The following is a 22,413-nucleotide window of genomic DNA, read 5'->3' as shown; positions in this document are numbered from 1 at the left end:
TTGACGTCTCGTCGGGCCGCTAGTTGGCCTTTCCCCTTTTAACGAAAAAAAAAAAAACAATAATAGAACCACGAGGGAATAACACCTTTTGATTTACCTATAATACTACTCTGCTAAAAATGCGCAGACCTCGGCCAACTGATTGATCTTGGGCACGCCGCGGTCTACGAAGTCGCACTGCCCGGCCCGCCCTTGCCCACGACGACGGCCTGCACGACGTTGCCGGCCGCGTTGGTGACGATGTTGACCATGGCCTGGAGCGGCGGGTACTCGTACGTCCGCTGCGTCAGCCCGCCCTCGAGGAACGTCTGCGCGCCCGTGTACGTCATGTTCTGCTTGTAGTTGCCCACGATGGCCGCCGGCCGCCCGTCCTGGGCCGCCTCCTGGATGTTGCCCAGGTTGTCGATCAGGACCTGCACGGCGGCGCCGCTGCCGCTCGGGTCGGTGATGGACCCCAGCAGCCCGTCGACGGAGCCGACGACGGTGGTGACGAGCGCGGCCGTCGTGTCCAGCACGTTGACGAGCAGCGGGTTCAGGTCGAGGCTCTTGAGCGTCCGGCTGACGATGCCGACCAGGTTGCCCAGCCGCACGTCGAGCTCGAGCTCGGCGTCGACGTTGGCGATGGTGATGTTGACCTTTTTGACGCCGACCTGGATCCCGGCGTTGATCTCGACCAGCCCCGCGACCTCGGCGGCGAGGTTGATCTCGGCGCGCAGGTCGTCGACGTCGAGCTCGATCCGGCCGACGTGCAGCTCCGGGACGCGCAGGAGCACGTCCGGGGGGTCGGCGGCGGCGGCGGCTCCGCGAGGCCCGGCGCTGGGACTGGGGCCGCTGGGGCCGGAACCAAGGCTGGGGCTGGGACCGAGGCTGGGGCTGGGGTTGGGCCCGGCGGTGGCGCGAGCCGACAGGATCGGGTCGGGGGTAGGGATGACGGATCCAATCTGGGCCGCTGCGAAAGAGGGCGCCAGGAAGCCCCAGGCCAGGGAGAGAAGGGAGCAGTTATACATGATGAGCAGGAGGCTCTAGTTCCGAGATCCAAGATATTGACAGCGTATTGTAGCGATTGGGAGCGAAGATACGTACGTAGTGAGCACACTAAATGGTTATATGCGGTCGGTATGGCTTATGGGATGATGGATTGATATGCGTGAAGAAACTCTGACTCATACCATCTAACCCGAGCTATTGGATACCTAACTTTTCTTTTTGCAGATGCCGGGACGGGATGAGGGATAAGGTTTTGGGCGCATGCGAGCCGCTTACCTACCGGTTCCACATCAGCATGGCTGAGCAGGACGCCCCGTGTCGTCGGCTCGGCAAGTATTGGTAAAAGAAACAGCATGGACATGCGCGGCCCCGAGACACCCTGCATGTGTGGCGCTGTGCCGTGTAGATCCTCAAAGAACGATCACGATCCGTCGTCCCTGTACGGCCATCATGACGGCAACGGGCGGGGTCTCTGCAAAGTGTTTATCTGCGGTGGGAGACACCAGCCGCCCGCGAACGGTCAAGATCGTCCGGTGGTTTCGCCGCACTGTCTCACGATTTGGGTTTCGGGACGCGGTACGGCTGCAGCAGCCTATGAGTCCGGCCGCAGATAACAGTTGTACATGCAGTGCTATCGTACCATATGACGAAATTCTCCAGCAAAGTAACGTGGTAAGAGTTTGGCCTAATGCAGAGCTACAAAGACTTGCCGTGGGAATCACGTTTTCGGGTGTGACAGTTCTCCCAAGGAACTAATGCGCCATCTGTTCGTACAGTCCTTTGATAAGTATCTTCCCAAACTTGGAGGAATGCGCTGAACGCACTTACCAATCATCTAATCCACCGCCCATAATGAAATCCCCATTCCTGAGGTCGCTGGCCCTGCTGGCCCTCGCGCCTCTCTTCGCAGCCGCCGCCCAACCCTCCTACGAGGGCTACGAGGGCTACCTCCTCAACCAACACGGCGACCCGCCCTCGGCCACGTACCAGACCGCCAACACCCCCAAGAATGATACTACTCTCAAACCCCTGGAGGCGCCCGACGTCTACCTCAACGCCACCGTGAGCGTCGACGTCATCAGCATCGAGGTCGAGGACATCACGGCCAAGGTCAACCTGGACGCGAAGGTGCTCGGCCTGCTCAAGTTCAGCGCCGGCGTCGACGCCTCCATCGACCGCGTCAAATTGTCCATCGACGACGTGCGCGCCCGCGTCCTGCTCGAGGTGCGCTTGGGAAACGTCGCCACCATGGTCGACGACGTGCTGCGCTCGATTGATCTGAACCCCCTCGTCGCCACGCTCGGCAAGGGCGTCGGGAACATCGTGGGCAATGCGACGAGCGCCGTGGGCAAGTCAAACATCGTCCAGGGAGCAGCAGAGCTATGAACGAGCAATATGGGAGTTTTCCTCGAGGAATACAGTAGTTGTGTGTGGGTCGATAGGGAAAGGGGGGTACAAGACCCAACCCACCCGCTGGAGGACCATGTGCAGTGAGGACGGCGCACTTATCATGAAGCCAAGCACCGAATCTACGTTTCAGAATAGAGTCCGTCTCCTTTCAAGTTATCGGGCTCCCATAGAGTATCTGAAATAGCATAGTAATGTTGTTTAGAACTTCCATTTTCGTACGGCATTGGTATCGGTTCACATCATCCACGCAGAGCCAGTTCTGCACCACTGCTAGTTTGGACATTGCCCCTTACGAAAACGTCTCTAGATAGGACGACGATCGCGATATCATTCTAGACATGCATTGGGATGAAAAAGTCGAGTATCTTCGTCACAATGATGGCTATGTTGTGATGTCAAGTTGGTTTATCCTACATAGGGTTCCTATCCCACACTGGGCGCCAGTATTCCCAAGTTTCCCCCATTCCTGGGAAGCCACAGTCGGATTGTCTCGCAACACCAAGCACATCAAGCATAGACCAAGCAAGAATCATCGTATCTCCCTCATCGCATTCAACCCCATCTTTCCTTCTCCTCACGCTCGTAGGCAGCTTTAGAGAAGTTCTCCCAGGGCTCGGGTTGCTCCTTGGCAACGTGGGAAACCTTGAACCCTTCAAAAGCGACTTCTTCGCCCATGTCGGGGATGTCCGCTACGCCCTTGAAGTGAGTGAAGTCGTCGTCGGTGAATTCGATGTATCCGACACGTGGCTCGTGCAAGATCATTGCATCATACGTCTCATAGCCACGAAGACGCAAGTGGATTCGACGGTGAGGGGATCGTTCTTTCTTAGCAGGCGGGCCTCGTTTGGCACCGGCCGAGGCCGCTTTTCGCTTCTTGCCTTGGGCGATGGTGTTCTTTGCCATCCTCTCCTGCTTTTCCGTCACGTCCTCGGAGTCGGAATTTTCGGAGTCTTCGGAGGAGTCCTCGGGGACTTCATCCTGGCCATATTTGACGTAGTTGTCCAGTTTATGTTGGTCCAGACTCAGAAGCATCGTGCCCTCGAAGTGCGTCAAGCTCAGCCAGCCCATAACGATGAAGGGCCCTGTTTTGGGATGATCAGGACCATTACTAACGTCGAGGGTGAATAGGTGTCGAGAAGGCCACTCCTCGGCTGCTGCTTCACATTCGACAAGGTAAGAGCCTTTGCACTTTTGCATCCGTGCCGGCTGCTTGCTCCTGGGGTTGGTCTTCGGGCCATCCCTCTTCACCAACGCGGCGAGTCTGTTGTGCTCCTTCATGGCTTTATCCCACTTGTCGGCTAACTCGTTTTCCCGTTCTACGCGAGATTCATCGTCAAGGCGACTTGCCAAGGCCCAGACAGCTTCGCGGTCCCATCCAATGCAAATAGTTCTAGAAGAATCTTCGCCTCCGCTGTGAGTCTCCAGGCCGGCTATGCTTTTTGCCTTCTTGTGGAGCTGCGATCTATTGGCAAACCCATGCAAAGCCATAGGTTCGGTTGTTTTCGTTGGGTCGGGCTCACCCTGGTCGTCCAAGAAGTAAAGTGACAGGAACTTGTCGAGGTTGTGGTTGGCTTGTTCGCCAGGAGTCAAGCAGGCCTCCCACTTCTGTTCCTCTTTCCGTTTCTCTTCGGCGTTCCATTCTTCCAGCTCGTTTCTCCAGGCTCGGAGCTTTTCGGCATACTTCCTGTCTGCTCTCATACTTTGCTCGAGGGCGAGCACACTTTCAGGAATGTGCGTACACTGCTCTACGGTCAGCGGAAAGGAAAACAAACAGTGACAACGTTGATACATACCTTGCCGTTCTCCACAGCAGTGCGGAGCATCTGCTTGAGGTCCATAGATGAGGAAGTGGATTTGAATGGGACTCCGTACCAACGGAGCTGTGAAATAAAGAAGTCCTTACGGAATAGCGACTTGGCTTCTTCCACAGTGGACTTTTGGTCTGTCTTGTAGCGAAGACGCTCAGAATTGAAGAGTTCCCGCAGGCGGCTACCTTCTACACGAGGATAGCTGGAGGTTGTGCCAAAGGTCTGGTCCCAAAGGCAAAAGCCATTCTTTCTCAGAACAGGTGGCTCCGGGCGCCCGTTATGATCCGTCATGGTTGATAAAGGCGGTGCTGGCGTATGTCAACGACTCGGTTCTGTGAGGCCTGGGCTGGGATGCAATGTGTTGACGGACGCTCTGGATAATGGCAATTGTCGGATCGGTACGTGCCAGGTTTGAATGAACAAAGAAGGAATGCACGTTTGATCGTGACCGGAGCTTGGAGCTGGGATCGGAAGTTTGTCCTTATCATCTGCGGCGTGAGTTGCTTGCACCAACAATAAACGGGGCAACATTGAATGTTGTTGTTTCCCCGGCAAAGAGCAAAGCTCCGTAAAATCACGGTACAGCCGCATAAGCCTAGTCACCGTTAAGCAACTACTTCACTGCCTCTGTACTGCCCTTTGGCACAAATTCATTCTTTAGCAGGTAGATGTCCTGGACAGGTGGGGTGCAAAGCTAGCTCATGGAATCTTGATCAACAGCATAAGTGACGATCCAGGGAAACCACATAATTGCACATTTCCATGTCAACCTCCTTCCCTGTTCAAATCCTGGCCACAACTAACGTAGTATTCGAATGTCTTATCATGAGACCCCAAGTCCCACCCGTTATAATAATACCACAATCACATACATCCCAGCAATATCCTTTTCCCACTGGCCCCTTTCGGCACCGAAGCTACCGTCACTCCCGGCTCCGCATCCCGCTCGTGATCCCCGCCGCCAGCTGACTCGCCGCAGTGACAGCAAAAATGATCGGCGCAAAGTTGGCAATATTGGAAGGCACTTTACCCAGCCTTCAAAAGAATCGGAGCCAAAATAGTCGCCACCAAGCTGCCGACAACGCACCCGTAGAAGACGACGTAATGGACCTTAATGATAGCTTGGCGGTTGTGCGAGGAAGAGGAATAGGGACCCTTCTTGCGCTGGCGCTGTTCTCGCAATACCGGGACGACGGTGCAGTAGTTGGCCAGGAGCTGCAGCAGAGCTTGCCAGAGCAGGCCGAGGAACGCGGCGCTCTCCTCGCTGTCAGGGTCGGTATATCGCGATGCCGCGAGCTGCCAGCCCAGGATGACGGCGGTTATGGTGATTAGAAGCACCACAGTACACCAGAAGACGGCTTCGTTGAGCACGTGATCGAGGAACTGTCCGTATGGCCCATCTGACGATTCTTTCACCCATTTATTCCAGAAACGAAGTTTCTCGAACATCTTTCCTCTGCTTCCCTCGGTTCGGTCCGAAGGGTCTAAAGTACAAAGAAATATTTGCTTCTGAGTTGGGTTTGCTGTAGTGGTAAATTGGGCCTCTCTAGAAACCCGTTTTAGTTTGTAGGCAGATGGGGTGATGCTTGTCTAATGCTGTGAGTCGGTTCCATCTATGATAAATGAGAGGCGGTCATGATCATGAGTTTGCCAAGCCATTTCCCCATGTTCCGCAAACTATCTCGAACAGAGCAATGCGGGTAGCCTTACCGAGGACAGGATCGCCCCCAAGAAACGCCAGAAGGGGGAAGGTATGTATCACCAAATCCCCTATTACACCCGCTTTGGGGGTGGCAATGCCTGCTCGATCCCGTTCTGGACGTGGTACAGCATGACAAGGCAAATGGGGAGCCAAGCCTCGTGTGACGGGAGCTGTCTTTTCAGGGTACACTCAAGGGGGAAGACGCGAATCATCGAATCATATTAAGACATTGGCTCAGCTTCGGTAGTTGCCAAGTTCTCATACGCGATAAAAATAGGGACCAGGTCGGCAGTCGGCATCAGATGGTGTAGCTCTCCAACGTCAATGGATGAGGCTCAAGTGACCGTTTGCTGTACTGGCATTGGGCGAAGACCGAAGAAAACCGACAGAATGACATCAGCATCTGCACGAAGATCGTCTTTTAGGAGACACTCCTCTGTAATTGCGAAAAAGGAAAGAAAAATGCGTGTCTAAAGACCAGAAAGTATGTACAGTTCACCTCTAACGCGACCCATCTTCCACCAGACACCACTCTATATGCAGTAAAGTAAACACAAACGGACCGAGGAAATGCAAGAGATCTAGTCATCTGACTCTCTTGCAAAACCCAAAATGATTAACCCGCGGTATCGAACCCCTCCTCAAGGCGCCGCCTGCACCTCCTTCTTCTCCTCCTTTAACCCAAAGTCAGTCTCCAGCTCCCGCCGCAAGCTAATCTCCTTCTCAAACAGTGCGAGCAGGAAGCAAGCCCCCGAGAAGACGACGCCAATCTGCCACACCCGCTGCACGCTCTGACTGTACACAGCGCGGACCTGCTCCGTGGTCGCGCCCCCAAACGAGTCGACGAGCGCCGCGGTGCCGTGGGCGTAGGCGTTTCCATTACCCAGCATCGCGCGCGCGGCCGGGTCGTCGATCGTATGTAACAGCTGCCCGAAGCGGTTGTTGAAGACGGCAGCGGGGACCGTAACGGCCCAGATGACGCCCAAGCTCCGAATAAACGCCCAAGTGCCCGTGCTCAGCGCGGTATCCGACTCCTGGAGCGGCGCCTGTACCGCAGGCAACAGCACGGCCATAGTCAGGCCCGCCCCGACGCCCAGGAAGAGCTGGAAGAAGACCCATTCCGCAGGACTCGAGCCAGGCCCGAGCAGCGAGGAAAGCCCGCAGCCCAGGGTGAGGAAGGCGAACCCTGTCAGATGGAGCGGCTTGTAGCGGCCAAACTTCGTCATGAGCCCCCCGCCGACCGCCGCGAAGAGCGGGAACGAGATGGCCGTCGGGATGAGGTAGACGCCCGAGAGCGTCTGGCCCGCGCCGAGCACGGCCTGGAAGTAGAGGGCGTAGACGTAGATCATGAACAGGCCCAGCATGGACTGGAGGAAGGTGACGGCGAACGCAATGGCCGAGGTCCGGTTGGCGAACAGGTGGGGCGGCGTGACGGGTTCCGCCACCAAGCAGGGCGTCGCCTCGAACAGGGCGAAGATTAGCAGGCCCGCCAGGCCGCCGGCCAGGGGCGCGGCAATGCTGGCGTCGGACCACGGCCGCGAGGCGCCGCCGTAGGTGACGGCGTACATGATGGCGATGCAGGAGATGGTGAGGATGGTGACGCCGGCCCAGTCGACGCGACGGAGCTTCTGGGTGAAGCTGCCACCCACGCGGCTTTGGACTTTCATGAAGAACAAGGTAATCAGAATGCAGACACCGCCGATGGGAAGATTTAGGTAGAAGGCCCAGCGCCATTGACCACTCTGGGCCAGAGCACCGCCGATCAGGGGTCCCACAGCTGAAAAGAGACCGATTACCCCGAACAGGATGCCCAGGTACTTGCCTCGATCTCGCATGGGCACCAGGTCGCATAAGATGAGGTCCACCATCATGTTGATGCCACCCGCGCCAATGCCCTGGACCGCGCGCGCGGCGATGAGCATCCTGCCTGAGCTAGCACCGCCGCATAAACCGCTTCCGAGGGTGAACACGGCAAGTATGGCGATGAACATCGGTCGTCGGCCCCAGAGGTCGGAGAGTTGACCGAATAATGGCTGCAGCACGGCACTAGAACGAACACAATCTCGTCAGTCAGCTGTCTCTTGCTAGCACCTCGACTTAACCATAAAAAAAAATGTTTTTGGTGGCTAGTAGATAACAGGCGCATAAAGCGTGTGCTTGACAACTTACCCAGTAAGGAAGTAGACGTTCGCAACCCAGACAAAGTCAGGGCCGACATCCAGGTCGGAGGATATGGTGGGGAGAGCTGTGGCCACAATGGCGCCATCGAGAGCGCTCAGGAGGGTGGCCAGGAGCAGCGCGAGAAAGACAATCCAGAACTGCAAGGTGGGTTTGAAAGCAGACGGTTCCTCGTTTGTGGTAATTGTCGAGTAGTTTTCGGCGATGTTAACCTGGGAAGAAGAAGAAGAAGAAGACGTCGGGGCCCCATCGACGGCGCTGTTGTCGTTCCGAGGCTTGCTATTCGTTTCGCTGACAGCAGTCACGCCGCCTTTCTGCGGCTCGCCGGTCTGGTGAGACATTGAGAGTTGAATAAAAGTTGAAGGGCGGTGGTGCAACGCTGGAATGACGAGTCAAGCGTGGACAATATACTGGATCTCGGTGACACAGCGATCGTAAGGTGTTTCTGAGGGTTGGAAGCACCTCCCAAGTTCTTTGGATAAGGATGGAGATGATGGCCATCAACCTCCAGAAGATCTTGCTTTATTTCCATGATCACCTGCGGTTTTATTGAGACAAAATGTAAGTCGATATGTTGCTGCCTTCTGTCCATCATTTGGAATCTCGAACATTCAGAGCCCGACTCCGATTGGCTGCTGTTGACTTATTCGTAAGCTGACTCCGATTGGCCATAATTGTCAATTCCTCACTACAAAGGCGCCACTTATTTCCATTCCAGGCCAAAGTACGTGCTGTACCGCAAATCTGCCGGCCTGCTGTCACAGTGTCAGACAGGGGTCGCGGAGATTAGGGGTCCAGCCCACCTGCGTCTCTCCGATTGGCCCGCGTTCTCCTTCAACGCTCAACTCGGGTACCTTATGTAGCAAATAAATCAACAAAATTATAGATAAGCATATCTAGCAGGTCTATTTCAGATGTGTCGCTTTACATGTAGTTGATGACAGGCCGTGGCCAGTCGTACCGGCCGCGGCTAACTGTTCACGATACCGCCACAATGGAGCTGCCGAACGCGACAGACACTCACGATCGTAAGCACAGTGACGATCATTTCCAGACATCCAGCATCAAGTAAGTACGCGTACGCTTCAGATTTCAATAATGGCGCAGCTTGCTTATAGTTGCCTAACATGCGCAGTCCGGCCCTCTTCGTAAAATCAATCACCATCGGATTTTCCTGGCCGGCTTCCATTCATAACTGATTGGTCCTACGAAAACTTCTGATCTACAAGCTGTAAGATATCGACCATGATCCCGTGGAGTGATCTATGCTCCTCATTCTCCGGCAAGTCGTGTTCTTGTGACAGTATAGTATCACGCAGCGATACAGCGATAGGATCCATCAGAAATGGCAGCCTGTTTTCCGAATCGTTCTGCGTCGAAGCAGGGGGCGGGCCTGCGGTCACGCCGGCAGGATCGATACCCAGCGCGTTGGTGATGCGCAGAAGCAAGCCAGAGGTTATATCAATGAGCACCTTGACCTGGATAGGCAGGCTGTTGCTCAATTGGAATGTTCCAAACTGCAGGCGTGGCAAGATGAGCTTGGCGCTCGCATCCGACTGCAGTGCGAACAGAAGCCGCATGAAGATGCCCCGACAATTGCGCATCAAGTGCGCATACGTCGTTATCAGGGTCATGATCATCACCTGGTCAGTCCGTCTAGGCAGGGCATCATGTGCAGCCGATGTCGAGGAACCCGGTGCTCCCTTCGTAGCAGCAGACGTAGACATACTCTTGATTATGTCCCATAGCTGCGAAGCTTGGTTAAGCATACGGTTGAACGGCCGGTGTTGCTCAGTCGACGAGCAATGGTGCGGTACATTAGCAGGCTGGCCTTTCAGAGGCGAGCTGGTTCGGAGACGCTCATAGTCCTCAATTATCTCTAAGCTCAGCTCTGTGAGGCGCTTGCTATCATTGGCTGGAAGCTCGTGGTCGTCCATTGCCCTGTGAGAACCAGGCGCAGAGAGGGCATCGCTGTGTAACACACGCCAGGGCTCCAGACTGGTAGCTGCCAAAGTACTGCCGGGTGCTGCTTCTCTTTTACCAGGCATTTCACCAGTAGCTGAATTGTTCAAGCCCAAATGTGCGTCTGGGAACATGAATGAGAAGTCGTAGGAGTCGAAACTTGTAATTGGCATGGAGAAGTCCATATTGGAGTAATCCTAGTATTGCCAGCATCTTAGCGACGTTCATACGAAAGCAATGCTGATTAGAACCGACCGTCTGATTTTGATCATCCAGGAGCATGGGATTTCCGTTCTCACGCGGTACGCTTTCAGTCGAGCTGATCAGTGGCCCCGCCGTCGCACCCGTACATAGCGCCTGGGGAGCAGGTACTCCAACCCCGCTGCCAGGCACCGAGGACCTGCTGGGTTGACAAGATGAGGGACCGGCCTCCAAGTTGGTCATAGGTGCAGTAGCAGTAGCAGTGATGAATCCTGTAGCATTTGCCACGCCCTCGCGCTCTTGTGTGTCGTTACTGGACGCCTGCGAAGAACGACCCAGGGTAATTTTGCAGGGCTGGTTTGCAGCATTACATCGGCCGCATGACTTTCCATGTCTCTCATCCCGGTCGCAGCGAAGTTTGAAGAGCCGGCATAGATCGCAGGCCGAACGTCGGGATTTTCTTGAGCTCATTTGGACGATTCCTGAGCAAAAGGGAGCTGCAAACGGTATCCCTCAGCCAGGGACAACGACCCCGTACCAAGCCTACCTAGCTCTTCACCTCCTTGCTGATGTACACCCGACGTGATGGCGAATTGGGTGCTGCGACCCGGTAGTCTATGTCTTCGTAGATCGGGTTTGGTAATTAGATATCTGCACGCTGCAGCAAATCTAACTGGGCCTTTTAACGGCAAGAGCTGAGTGAGAAGGGGTTGTCGTCGTAAGCTATTCGATGTGCTTTAAGTCCTGCCTAATTATTAGTCAGCACGACACGAAATGTGGGGGATCTGGGATGTTTTCTTTTGTCGCATGGATGTAACATCATTCTTCTCACGGCCTAGGTACAAATCGACATGTTGTTTGGCCACTCATACGTATCATAGAATCTTTATTGATATGAACCCTACACGGATAGCCATCGCTAGTAGGAAAGGCATCTGTGTTTGTGAGTGCTATTAGCATCCAAGGTATCCGAATAGGGGGCCCTACACATTCTGCAATCGTCTTACAGTAGCATTCCAATGACGAATAATTAAAAGATTGAGATGGGATCGTGTCATTATCAATTGTGCTATGGTATCATCAAGAAGCCTATAGTGTGCCTCATATCGTGCAAAATTCATTACTCTCCACTTGAACCCGACATCTATGGATGGATGTGCACGTAGCTCAGCCTAAACCGCCGCTGGCCCCGGACTGTGTGCGGCACTGCCCCTCCCGAGTTCTTTTCAACAGTCAGTTTCATCCAAGCTCACCCGTCTTCCACGGTCAGTCTAGGAGAAGTAACGCATGATGGTCTGCTGGGACTCAGGGGGGAAGCGCTGCAGTATAGCCTGTGCATTGACGCCTGCCGCTTGCATCAGAGCCTTGGTAGCTTGGACCACCTTGTGAGCAACCTCACCACTGCCAAGCATGTCAGCCTCGAAGGCTTGGGCAACATAGACAAATATCTTGTCGGCCTGGCCAACGGCAGGGTTTTGTCTGGCAGCAAGGTTAGCTTCACGAATGTCTAGTGGTACACCCAGGCGGAACTTACGATTCAATCAAAGTGACAAGATAGCCGTAGGCAAATGGCGCTGCCTCTTCATCGTTACAGACGGGTAGCGTGTTGATCCACTGGTTGACGACCTCCTGGGGGTTCTGGACATTGGAGTTGTTGAAGTGAAGGATCTTGGCGATGGCGGCGCATGCGTTTTCGGTCGCATACACAGCGTCGTCGCCACGAGCATCGGGCACTTGCGTCACCTGGAACAGGTAGGGAATGGAGCCGCCGAGGAACGGAGCCCAATCAGCCCCTCCTCGGTGTGCTGCGACACCAATGCCGTACGCCGCAGCCTGTCGGATAGCTGCAGATGGATCCTTGCATCCGTCAATCAGGGGCTTCTGGATGTAGTTGGCGTATTTGATGCTCTGAGGCCCGCAGTACTCAATAACATCGTCCATGATGCAAAGACCCCACTGTCGTTGCGTCTGGTCTGCAGAAGCGAGGAAGCTCTCATATGTGTTCATGAGACGTTCCCACGGGCCGAGGAAAGCGGCACCGTGGTTCTTGAAGATGGCGTGGAAAGCCTTGTTCATGTCAGAGAGGAGTGTCTGGTCATCCTCGATGGCCAGGAGGATATCTTCGGCCTCGTCTTCGGCGTCCTCGGCAGAAACGCCTTCCTTATCCTCCTCGCGCTGGGCCACGCGATCCTTGTAGTCCTCGATGGCGGAATGCACACCGTCAATGAACTTGTTCATGTGTTGTTCCAGAAGGCACTCCTTTCCAACCACCTCGACAGACTCGTAAAAGCACTGGTACATTTCAGCCAGAGCGTCGATAGCGGGCTCAGCCGTCAGAACCTCGAGCAGCTTGTCGACAGTAGCAGCCCAGAGCCCCCGAAGCTCGTTTGACGCAGGCCCATAAGCCTTCTTGTAGGAGCCGAGCAGTTGAGGAACCAACTTGGCCGAGATGAACCTGACCGGGTCATGGAAGAAGAACGCCAGTCCAGGCAGCGCGATCTTCTCCATGGTGTCCTTAACATACGGGGCGAAAGCCGCCTCCAGAGTTTGCGCATACACGACCAGGAGTTCGATGGCCATGTGCTTGTCGTCCATCGTACTAGTTCGGATACCGATCATTTTGCCCTTGAGCGGCACGAGCTCCCAGCCGTCTTCTTGCTGAATCTGCTCAACCTGATCCTCGTCGTCCAGAAGTTGAATGTCGGCCTTGGCACTGGCCAGCTCGACCAGAGGCGGCATGACGTTAGGCAAGAAGGGAAGGAAATCGGATCCCATGACGCGGCACATGCGTCCCCAGCAGTGCATCAAATACTGGGCTTGGGGGTCGTCGGCGTCCGTGATGCTGGTTTGAATGGTAGCCAGGAGATTTACCAGCGTCATGGCGTCGTTACCGAGGCGCTCCTTGCCCACGGCCAAGGCGATAAGGGTTGCGCATTCCATGGCCTTGGCGCGAAGAAGTCGGAACTCCTTCTCGTTCTCGCGCTGCAGAACGTTGACTAGCAAGGGCATCAAAGTGTCATAGTACTTTGAGAAAGCAGCCTCGGCAGCATCCGCGATAGTGGCGATGGTGGAAAGGGCCTGTTCCTGCACGAAGCGCTTCTCGTTCTGGAGTAGGTTGAAAAGCTGGGACAGCAGGTCGTCCAGATACGGCTCCAGGATGGACTTCTCTGCCTCCTCGCAGAAGTTGACAAGAGCCGCAGCCGCGTGGGCCTGGACGCGAGGCTCAGGCGAGTTGAGGACCGGAATGATGGTTGTCAGGATCGTGTCATAGTACTCCTTTTGCATGGTGGGCGCAAAGTCGGTGCTCATTTGTCCCAAGGCCTGGCAACCTGCCCATCGAACGCGTGGGTGGGGGTCCTTCAAAGCCGGCACAACGAGGTCGAGAACCTGGTTGAGCTCCCTAATCATCAGTTCGCGGCATCCTTCAGAGATGGCCGAGATGGCCATGAGAGCCGCGTGGCGGTCCTTCCAAGCCATCGAGGTCATCATTCTAGGAAGCCAGCTGAATGTAGGCGCCAGTATGGTCTCGCCGCCGAGCTTGTTGGCCAGTCGGTCCATACATTGCTCACCGGCAACGTGGTTCAGGTCACTTTCTTCGGAATCAAACTACAGGTCGGTCAGCCAACATATCTGTGAAGTGGGGACAGTACACGCACGTCTTCTGAAGCAAGCCATTCGGATGAATCATCGTCGTCATCCTCGCCAAGATCGGTCATCAAGCTCAGGCACTGGGTGATCATGTCGTTGGTGTAGGACGAGTCCTTCCGGCACATGGACGGGGCGTAGTCGGCAAAGGTTGCCATCAGCTCGAGGGCATTCTGGCGGCAGATATCACCCAAGTCCTTGTCCTGAATAACGCCGACACTGAACATAACCAAGTTGTGGAAAAGAGGCTTGAACATTTTGGGGCACGTCTCGGCGAGGTCGATGAGGGCCAAGAGTGCTTTGCTGAGGTCGTCGGAATCTTTGGAGTCCTTAATAGGGGGGAGAATGTTGAGGACGTCGGGCAGGAGCGCAAAGTATTTGGGCTGGGACTTCTTGCCCAGACTGCGGAAGAAGGACGCGAATGCCTCCATAGCCGCCAGTCGCACCTAAAGTTGAAGTCTTGTCAGACCTCTCCAAAGTACATAGGTCTCTCGAGCCACTTACTGCAACGGACTCATCTTTGAAGCCTCGGCTAAAAGCCTCCATCACGGCGACCTCGTGCTGCTTTTCTATTATGCCGGGGGTGGTCGCGAATACACGGTAGGCCGTCTCGCGCTTGCCGGCGTCGGGGGCCATGCTGAGCTCGAAAAGGCTACCAAGAATTTGGGGCCAAGTATCGTCTGCGACAGGGTCAGAAACGGTCCTGGATAGGTCGTACTTAACCATTGCGGGGGGTCTGAGTTTGACTGACTGTTTTCGGAGTACTGGCGCGCCACATCAGCGACGCTGTCGCTGATCTTATTCCTCACGTTACGCTCGGTCTCGTTGGTAAGGGCTTCGAGGAGCTTCTGTCGGATTGCTTCGGCGTGCCCAGGTGTCAGCGAGACGAACATCTCAACTGTGTCGCCCTTCTCATTCTTTCGTGTCTTGGAGGCTATTCTTCGGAAGATGACGGAGGCGAAAGATCGAATCTGGAAGTCTCGAGCGTCAGATGATATCTTGGCGGCGGAACAAAGCAGCAAAGTGGTGGAAAAGAGGCAGGACCTACAGCAGCATCGGTTGAGCCTGAGATCTGCTCGGCCAGGCCCATCAACAAAACCTCAGGTCGCGTCGCGGTCCAGCTGTTCTGCAGATGGTCCTCGGCCTGGGAGCGGATGGTGTTGTCTGGGGACTGCAGAGCCTGCAGGAGCTGAGCAAGCTCTGCGTGGACTTCGGCAGGTAGCATCGACATCGTGGGCGGTTGCTGTTGTATAATTCAGTCAAACTCGCGATGTCGTGCTGTGACTGTGGAAAGAGAAAGAAAAATATGGTATGGTTGTTGTTGTTGCTCTTTCTGCTGGGCCAAGGTGGGGGTGTGTTTTTTTAGGACCCTCGATCACAGAGCGTTAAAATGAGGGGTGGGCATCCAGCGTGGACAAGCGCGGGGGCAATTCCGAGAGTCCAAATGGCGATACCCTCAGCCAGGAAAAGGAATCAAAGTTGCTAGAATCGTTATGATTTACAGCAAAAGGGAAGAAATAAACAAAGGGATCGATTGCGATGGGAAAGATTAGAGGTTGGCCTAGGAATTGAGAGTGAATCTTTTTTTCGCACCGACGAAACCCAATCAATTGCGGCCAGAAAAGACCACCTGAACCTAGTCGCAATGGATAACACCAGACGCAGCAACACCACTACCCTGACTTGATACAAGTGGCAGAAAAAATGTTGGTGGGAGATTTGACTGGTGCTGGGCAGGCTAAAAAGTTGCCTGCCTTATCGGCCGCACTTAATGGGCGTGTCCCCTCTTTATTGTTCCTTATCCGATGCTGCCACCCATCGATCCATTCAATTGACAGACTGGAATGGAGGGGGCTAAGGTTACCAGTTACTGAGAATTATGCTCCCGTCACCGTCCAATCCGTCCACAAGCATCAGTCCAAGTGCGGCGCGCGCAAGTTTTTGTGGGGCATCGCATGTGCCTGCATTGTATTGATTGATTTTGTGCAGCACACAGGGGTAATTCCACCCTTTGAAAAAGCTGGACGGCTCCATGGCTGCAGATGTGAATCTGATCAAAATGGGATTCCTTACATGTATGTAAACCAGGTTTATATATTCTACTATATTGCATACAACTTGCTTTGCCAATAAAGCCGGACGTCGAAGAGGGAAAAAGGCTTGACAGGGAAAAAGGAAGCCCCAGTTGCTTAGCAGGTACTTACAACCTTATGCGTGCGCAGGCTGAAGCTCTCGTCCATGATGGTCCAGTCCAGCTCGGTTGAGCCTATGTTGCTGCTATCATCCCTGCTTTCTCTGCAGAGGCGGGGCTTTTAGAGGGGTCCAACTGTCCAACATTCCACTTACACCTTCATTCCTAGGCCCCAAGCGGCCGCAAATTGTCTTTTCAGATGTCCATTTGCAACGGTTTTCTGAAAGCAAAGACGCCAAACATCTTCACAGTAGGCAAACGTCGATTCTCTTTAATTCTAGGAGGTGGGCTACTTCTTTCTAGACAAACTCGAAGTGATGAATAGCAGTCTGAAATCAATGCGACTTTGGGTTCCTTACTTGTGCTTGCCTGTGTTCGAATCTCCGGATAATTAGATGGCCATCGTTGCCTCCAATGTTTACATAAGTCTGCAACCACCATGTTAGGATCGTCAAGCTGTGGCATCGCATCCATTGAGCTTTCGTAGATCATTCTGATGACAGGCCCCAGGCTGATGTGCCTTGCAGCCTGCGCAGCCAACAGCAAACCAACCGGATCCGACTACCAAGCTCGGACGTCTGGCCATGGAAGATCACATCACCACCTGAAGTGAATATTACAGATATATTCCCGGTCTATTGCCCTGTGGAATTCTTCCATGAATTAATTACCGAGTTATGCCTCTCTGTCTGAGGAAAGAGAAAAAGTCGTCACCAGACCGGTCCATGCCGCTGTTCATCATGTTATTGACGGCCAAGTGTGGCCACTGTGATATGACTGAAGCAAGCAGCAGCTCAGTCCCATGCCTCCTGGAATTGTGAGGGCGGCATGTTCCGACCCCCCTTCCCCCTCCCCAGACTAAGAGACAGATGACGGCTGGGTGACGAAATTGCATTGGTCGGCCTACACCACACCGGCGAGGGCCAGCTTCTGGGGAAGGAGCGAGCTGCTGACATGCCATCCGTGCTAATGCTACTGAGGGGAAAGTCAACACCAAGATCGCAATTTAATCTGGCATCGCAAAGTCTCGCAGTCCCGTCCCTAGCCTGTCGGCGCTTCGATTGATTGCCACCTGGGAATCTTCAATGTCTGCTTAGCCCAAGTGGTATTCTCCCGGTCGGTTTACATAAAAGCTTCGCTGCGGACCCAACCAAGCCATCATGATTATCGAGCCCACCGTCCGATACCCCCACCTGCAACCCCAGTCGTAGTTCACCGAAGGAGAACAGCTAGAACAGGCACGAGCAGATTCACTCCCCCAGCTTTTGTTTCCCTCGAGAGTGCATTGTATACAGTACCGAGCGAAGGTCTTCATCGGAGAATTTCCTCAGATCAGACAAACGATCCATCATAAGTGCTTGCAGCATACCCCGGGCACTACCGTAGCTGTTGTTTTACGACAAACGCGATCTACCCTCCTCTCATTCGGGGCCCGAGTCACCACCTCCAGAGCTTCAACCCGGCCCAGCTTGTCCTACATAAGCTTTCCTACCAGCCTCGCCTCGCGCAGCCGAGCGGCCCAAGAGCAAACGCATCACTCTCTCGCCCTTTGCGTAATAAGAATTGCGCATACTCGCTGTGCTGCACCAAGCTCTCGATCCCATTTCCATCCAACGGCCCCGTAGTCAAGATGGACCCTGTCAGCTCGCCCCCCGCAAACGAACCCGTCAAGGAGATAGCCATCCCGGCGCCCACGCAGCCATCGCGATCCCATTCCTCCTCTAGCGTCACCCGAATGAACAGCCACGGCCATGCCCACCGACACAGCTTAGCCGAGAACCTGCGAGGGCTGCCCCCTTCCCCGCGATCGCAGCGACACCCGTCTTTGACCCAAGCCGCCATACAAGATCTCCTGAACCACCCGCCCACCTCGAAGGCGCACAACCCCCGGTTTGCGGGACGAGACTGGCGAGATGTAGCTGCCGGCGAGCTCGCTTCGAAAGATGATGTGAAATGGGTGACGATGGACACAAGTGTCGAGGAAGCCACCATGGTATGTTGTCAGCACTCGTGATTTTGAGACCGCAATGCAGCTTCTAACAAATGGCCCGAAGGTGCTCTTGAAAAACACCGCCAGCAATGTGGTTCTAATCAAGGAAAACGCCGAATCTACAACGCCAATCTCGACCTTCGACTCCAACGACCTGAATGCGTACCTACTTGTCGTAGTTGGCCTGGGCAACCCCAGCGAAGAACTCGTGCCCCTGTTCGACACCCTCGCCAAGAAGGCCCAAGCCCACGAAAAGATCCCGCTCCGGGATATACAGCCGCTCTGCCATAAAGAATCGCTGGTGACGATGCACGGAGACGCGAACCTGGCCAAGGTGATCGAGGTGTTTGGCAGCGGAATCCACCGTTTTCTGGTCACAAACAACTCCGGCGACGTCATTGGCGTTCTCAGCCAACTGACCCTCGTGGAGTTCTTCTGGAACGAGGGCGTCAACTTCCGTGCTATTGACGAGCTCTACCCTCTGGTTCTGAAGGATCTCGGTGTTGGGTCCCAGCAGATTGTCGCCGTCAGGTAAGCTAGCCCCTACTACAAACAACGCCGACTCCATGCAGCTAACCATGAGAAACGAAAACAGCGCAGATAGTCCGCTGGCGGAAGCCCTGACGCTTATGAACAACGAAGGCTTGTCGAGCGTGGCTGTCGTGGACAACAAGTCCAACGTCGTTGGCAACATCTCTACGATTGACGTGCGACTGCTTACGAACGCGGCGAGCCTCCCGCTGCTGCAGAATACGTGCATGCACTTCGTCTCGGTCATCCTGAACGAGCGCGGCATGGAGCAGGGCAAAGACTCGTTCCCCGTTTTCTACGTGAACCCATACTCGACGCTGGCGCACACGGTCGCGAAGCTAGTCGCCACCAAGTCCCACCGGATGTGGGTGGTCGAGTCGGGCTCGGCCTCGCCCTCGCCCTCGGCGCCCGCGACGCCGCTGCTGGGCCCCCAGGTCCTCGACGTCAAGAACAACACGGTGTCGCCCATCGGCGCGCCGCCGCACTACCCCTCGGCTCCGTCGACCTCGCTTTCGGGCCCGAACAACCTGTCTGGGCGCCTCACGGGCGTCGTGACGCTGACGGACATCCTGAACCTCTTTGCGCGCACGTCGGGCCTGAACCCTACTGATCCCAGCGAGCAGCGTGCCCGCAGGCGGAGAAGCTCCAGCAGCTCAATCCGGCCGTCGCTGGATGCCTCGCGCTCGAGCATCGACCTGAGACGGTAGTGTTTGTTGGCTGGCCAAGGTAAGAATGCAGGCAGAGTCCGGACACGTGTGGTAAGACATTTGCTGCCCACGACATGGGTATATAATAGATGAGTCTTTGGTATGTGGCCTGCCCAGTCTTGGAGAAGGAATTTTTGCCAGAGTTGTGCGTCAGGACCGTCTGGTGGGCCCGGATTTCACCTCAAGCGAGAGAGGCACATCACGACACTTACGAGTTCAGGTTTTATTGGCGTTGAGGCGTGGTTCATCGAGTTTCTCATATGCGCAAAGGCGTTCTGGAGATTTGGTCTGCGCAAAATACTTATTCAACTCTTATTGTACTCGCGTTTGGGTATCGTTTGCGATGTGTTGACAGTTCGTACTTACTTACGAAAGGAGGGTGGTGACCCGCCCTGGGCTGTGTGTGTGGTAGTGGTGTAAGTCGCTATCCATAAGCCGAGCAAACCCCCAATATATTCCATCTTTCGGGCCTCCAACACCAATCAATTCTCGTTGGTTACCTAACTCCCAATGGTCTGTTGGCCCAATGGCAAGGCGTCTGACTACGATTCCGAGTCGCTATCAGGAGATTCTGGGTTCGACCCCCAGGCAGACCTCTTCTTTTGCTTTTTTGTCTCATAGCTTCTTGTGAATGTGAAAGGGTATATGATGCCAAATGGGCGTGTCTCTACGAGTTTTACTTTTGCTATACTAACTATGAGACGTAATGCCAGAAAGTCATAATTAGCATCAATCGGTAAACTACTCTTTCCGTCACAGTAATAGGCGCACCGCCGCATTTGTGTCAGTCTACTCAGGACTTGCCAAGTCTTAGTTATGAAAGTGTCTAATAGAGGGACTTGGCAACTTGTCGCGGAACTTGTGATCCGCTATTGTGTTTGTGTCCCGCCTCCCGGATACAGGTGCGCCGATAGCGTCTGACGCCAAGGCAAATAGAAGTCGGGGTATCTTCATCATCGTAGCGGGATGGTCTCTTCATCAAAATTGAGTGCGATAGACCGTTCAGAAGTTGAAGACTGACATTCGACGAGAAGTATCGGGTCCTCGCTAACGATTTTCAGTCGCGCCATCATCAATAGCGCAGTGCGCCACCATTCTGGCAATCATACGAAGAGTCAGGGTCCTCGCAGCTTATTATACCTGATCAAGTCGGCCGAAGGGACGCGCACTGAGGGCCAGACGGTTCTAATTGCTTGGCAGTGTTGACTCTTCATCTTGTCGCTGGATAGACCCAAACAGCAACTACCCAGTCGCTCTTCGTCGGTTATAGCAGGAAGGAAGGCCCAAAGAAGAGCATTGTACGGTAGTGTTACATTCAGCTGCACGCCTAGCAAACACTCGACGCTCATTCGGTACCGCCAACCCGGGCTGAGACTGTGTCAGCCAGCACCGGCAACCACTAATTTACTGGGACACAATGGATCCAGCGGCGTCGACGATGCAGGTCGACGACGTGCTGCCTGGAGCCGCAGCCGCAGATGCTACCTTGCCGTCAGAGTACCCGCCCTTCCCCCGGGGCAGCACCATCCCGGACCCGCGCTCGGTGGAGGAGCACGGCCGCCTGTGGCAAAACTACCGGCCGGACAAGTACTTCCTGCCCAACGACGCCATCGAGCAGGACCGCCTCGACTTCTCCAACGCGGCCTTCCGCTTGCTGCTGGACGGGGCGCTGCATCTGGCTCCGGTTCAGGGTGATCCGGCGCGGGTCCTTGACATTGGCACGGGGACAGGTGAGTTGACTTTTTCACTCTTTCTACATGGAGCTCTGGAAGAAGACACAAGCAACGACTCATAGTTGCTAACGATTACCCTGCAGGAGTCTGGGCTATCCAGTACGCCAGCGAACATCCGGGCTCGCGCGTGATTGGCTCCGACCTCAGCCTCATCCAGCCGGATGTGGGCGCCGACGTGCCCAACGTTGAGTTCGTCAGGGAAGACTCGGAGGAACCGGTAATGATCCAGCCTACCATCGACATCAAGTTCTCAGTCTAATATGCTTATTTGAACAGTGGATACATGATGAACCATTCGATTTCATCGTAAGCAGCCATCCACCAGAGTGGTGCCAATGATCCTCTTAGACGCATCCGAATGTTTCCCCAAGGATCCCTCCCTAAGTACTTACTGAATGACTTTTCGCCGTAGCACTCCCGGTTAATGTTCACCTGCTTCAACAACCCGCGCGACGTCCTGCGCCAAGCCTACCAGCACCTCAAGCCGGGCGGCTGGATCGAGTACCAAGACCTGCTCTTCAACGTCGACTCGGACGACGGCACGCACCTGGGCACGGGCATCCACCGGTGGAGCCACCTGGCCAACCTGGGCGCCGCGGCTAGGGGGCGCGACGTCGAGGTCGCCCGCAAGTACAAGGACTACCTGACCGAGGCCGGGTTTGTGGATGTCGTCGAGGCCCGCTACAAGTTCTTCGGCAACCCGTGGCCCCGCTCGTCGCAGCGCGACCACCAGCTCGGCATGTACATCGAGATAATTGGGGCCGAGGTGGTCCGGACCATTTCCACCAGGCTCCTGGGCGAGGGGCTGGGTGTTCCCGTGGAGGCAGTGAATGCGATTGTGACGCAGGCGCAGAAGGATATTAGTGATAGGAACATTCACTTCTACTGGCCAGTGTAAGTCAATTAATGTGTGATGTCTACCAAAGGGAATTAGACTCTAACCTCTGAGAATAGTTACGTCGTCTACGGCCGGAAGCCGCTCTGATCACGGAAGGGTTGCCAATAGCTGAGCTGCGAACGGCCTAGACGTCACTGTGCAGCTCGGTCTGCACACTACTACAAGGACCGTTACATAGAAGCAGCATGACTCGGAATGCAATGGAACTTCCGACGAGATGTCTACTGAGCACTGGTTCGCGTTGCGCAGCTTGGCCATAGCTAAGGCAGCAGCTCAGTCTTTATTCACATAGCGTCTCCAACGCAACCAATTAAACCTGCATATATGCAACCCCTATATTTATGTTTTCTGTAGTCAAAGGCTACGTCCACGTATCCTAGTCATGTGTATTCCGCGTCGTTCTCTCTCTTCAATTCGATTCGCCCACCATGTCTCTCTGCGCCCTGCATGCCATCTATATCTCACCAACT

The 22,413-nt window shown here is 54.8% G+C and overlaps 9 protein-coding genes across 9 annotated transcripts; 3 read left to right on the top strand and 6 right to left on the bottom strand.

Moving 5' to 3' along the window:
* Window positions 1–164: 164 nt before the first annotated feature.
* On the bottom strand, window positions 165–1,372 carry PG985_010380 (uncharacterized protein; the record flags this gene model as incomplete). The annotated part of the gene is made up of 2 exons (XM_066830148.1): window positions 165–1,022; window positions 1,268–1,372. 2 exons carry the CDS (start codon window positions 1,370–1,372, stop codon window positions 165–167), a joined length of 963 nt encoding a protein of 320 aa, XP_066682538.1.
* Window positions 1,373–1,839: 467 nt separating this feature from the next.
* Window positions 1,840–2,373, top strand: PG985_010379 (uncharacterized protein; the record flags this gene model as incomplete). The annotated part of the gene is made up of 1 exon (XM_066830147.1): window positions 1,840–2,373. The coding sequence occupies one exon, from the start codon at window positions 1,840–1,842 to the stop codon at window positions 2,371–2,373; it is 534 nt and encodes a 177-aa protein (XP_066682537.1).
* A 576-nt stretch (window positions 2,374–2,949) lies between these two features.
* Window positions 2,950–4,496, bottom strand: PG985_010378 (uncharacterized protein; the record flags this gene model as incomplete). The annotated part of the gene is made up of 2 exons (XM_066830146.1): window positions 2,950–4,137; window positions 4,191–4,496. The coding sequence occupies 2 exons, from the start codon at window positions 4,494–4,496 to the stop codon at window positions 2,950–2,952; spliced, it is 1,494 nt and encodes a 497-aa protein (XP_066682536.1).
* Window positions 4,497–5,231: 735 nt separating this feature from the next.
* On the bottom strand, window positions 5,232–5,654 carry PG985_010377 (uncharacterized protein; the record flags this gene model as incomplete). The annotated part of the gene is made up of 1 exon (XM_066830145.1): window positions 5,232–5,654. The coding sequence occupies one exon, from the start codon at window positions 5,652–5,654 to the stop codon at window positions 5,232–5,234; it is 423 nt and encodes a 140-aa protein (XP_066682535.1).
* An 894-nt stretch (window positions 5,655–6,548) lies between these two features.
* On the bottom strand, window positions 6,549–8,426 carry PG985_010376 (uncharacterized protein; the record flags this gene model as incomplete). Its single annotated transcript, XM_066830144.1, has 2 exons — window positions 6,549–7,953; window positions 8,077–8,426. The coding sequence occupies 2 exons, from the start codon at window positions 8,424–8,426 to the stop codon at window positions 6,549–6,551; spliced, it is 1,755 nt and encodes a 584-aa protein (XP_066682534.1).
* An 864-nt stretch (window positions 8,427–9,290) lies between these two features.
* PG985_010375 (uncharacterized protein) lies at window positions 9,291–10,719 on the bottom strand (the record flags this gene model as incomplete). Its single annotated transcript, XM_066830143.1, has 2 exons — window positions 9,291–10,244; window positions 10,303–10,719. The coding sequence occupies 2 exons, from the start codon at window positions 10,717–10,719 to the stop codon at window positions 9,291–9,293; spliced, it is 1,371 nt and encodes a 456-aa protein (XP_066682533.1).
* Window positions 10,720–11,519: 800 nt separating this feature from the next.
* Window positions 11,520–15,124, bottom strand: PG985_010374 (uncharacterized protein; the record flags this gene model as incomplete). The annotated part of the gene is made up of 6 exons (XM_066830142.1): window positions 11,520–11,727; window positions 11,783–13,854; window positions 13,905–14,339; window positions 14,398–14,573; window positions 14,612–14,891; window positions 14,942–15,124. The coding sequence occupies 6 exons, from the start codon at window positions 15,122–15,124 to the stop codon at window positions 11,520–11,522; spliced, it is 3,354 nt and encodes a 1,117-aa protein (XP_066682532.1).
* Window positions 15,125–17,714: 2,590 nt separating this feature from the next.
* On the top strand, window positions 17,715–19,312 carry PG985_010373 (uncharacterized protein; the record flags this gene model as incomplete). The annotated part of the gene is made up of 3 exons (XM_066830141.1): window positions 17,715–18,077; window positions 18,139–18,605; window positions 18,670–19,312. The coding sequence occupies 3 exons, from the start codon at window positions 17,715–17,717 to the stop codon at window positions 19,310–19,312; spliced, it is 1,473 nt and encodes a 490-aa protein (XP_066682531.1).
* Window positions 19,313–20,729: 1,417 nt separating this feature from the next.
* PG985_010372 (uncharacterized protein) lies at window positions 20,730–22,030 on the top strand (the record flags this gene model as incomplete). Its single annotated transcript, XM_066830140.1, has 5 exons — window positions 20,730–21,042; window positions 21,129–21,262; window positions 21,322–21,351; window positions 21,458–21,939; window positions 22,000–22,030. 5 exons carry the CDS (start codon window positions 20,730–20,732, stop codon window positions 22,028–22,030), a joined length of 990 nt encoding a protein of 329 aa, XP_066682530.1.
* Window positions 22,031–22,413: the final 383 nt, after the last annotated feature.

Source organism: Apiospora marii (genome assembly GCF_038362585.1).
Source record: "Apiospora marii strain CBS 49790 chromosome Unknown utg000006l_segment0_segment0, whole genome shotgun sequence".
NCBI classification, from domain to species: domain Eukaryota; kingdom Fungi; phylum Ascomycota; class Sordariomycetes; order Amphisphaeriales; family Apiosporaceae; genus Apiospora; species Apiospora marii.
This window is presented reverse-complemented; position numbering and strand designations above follow the sequence as displayed.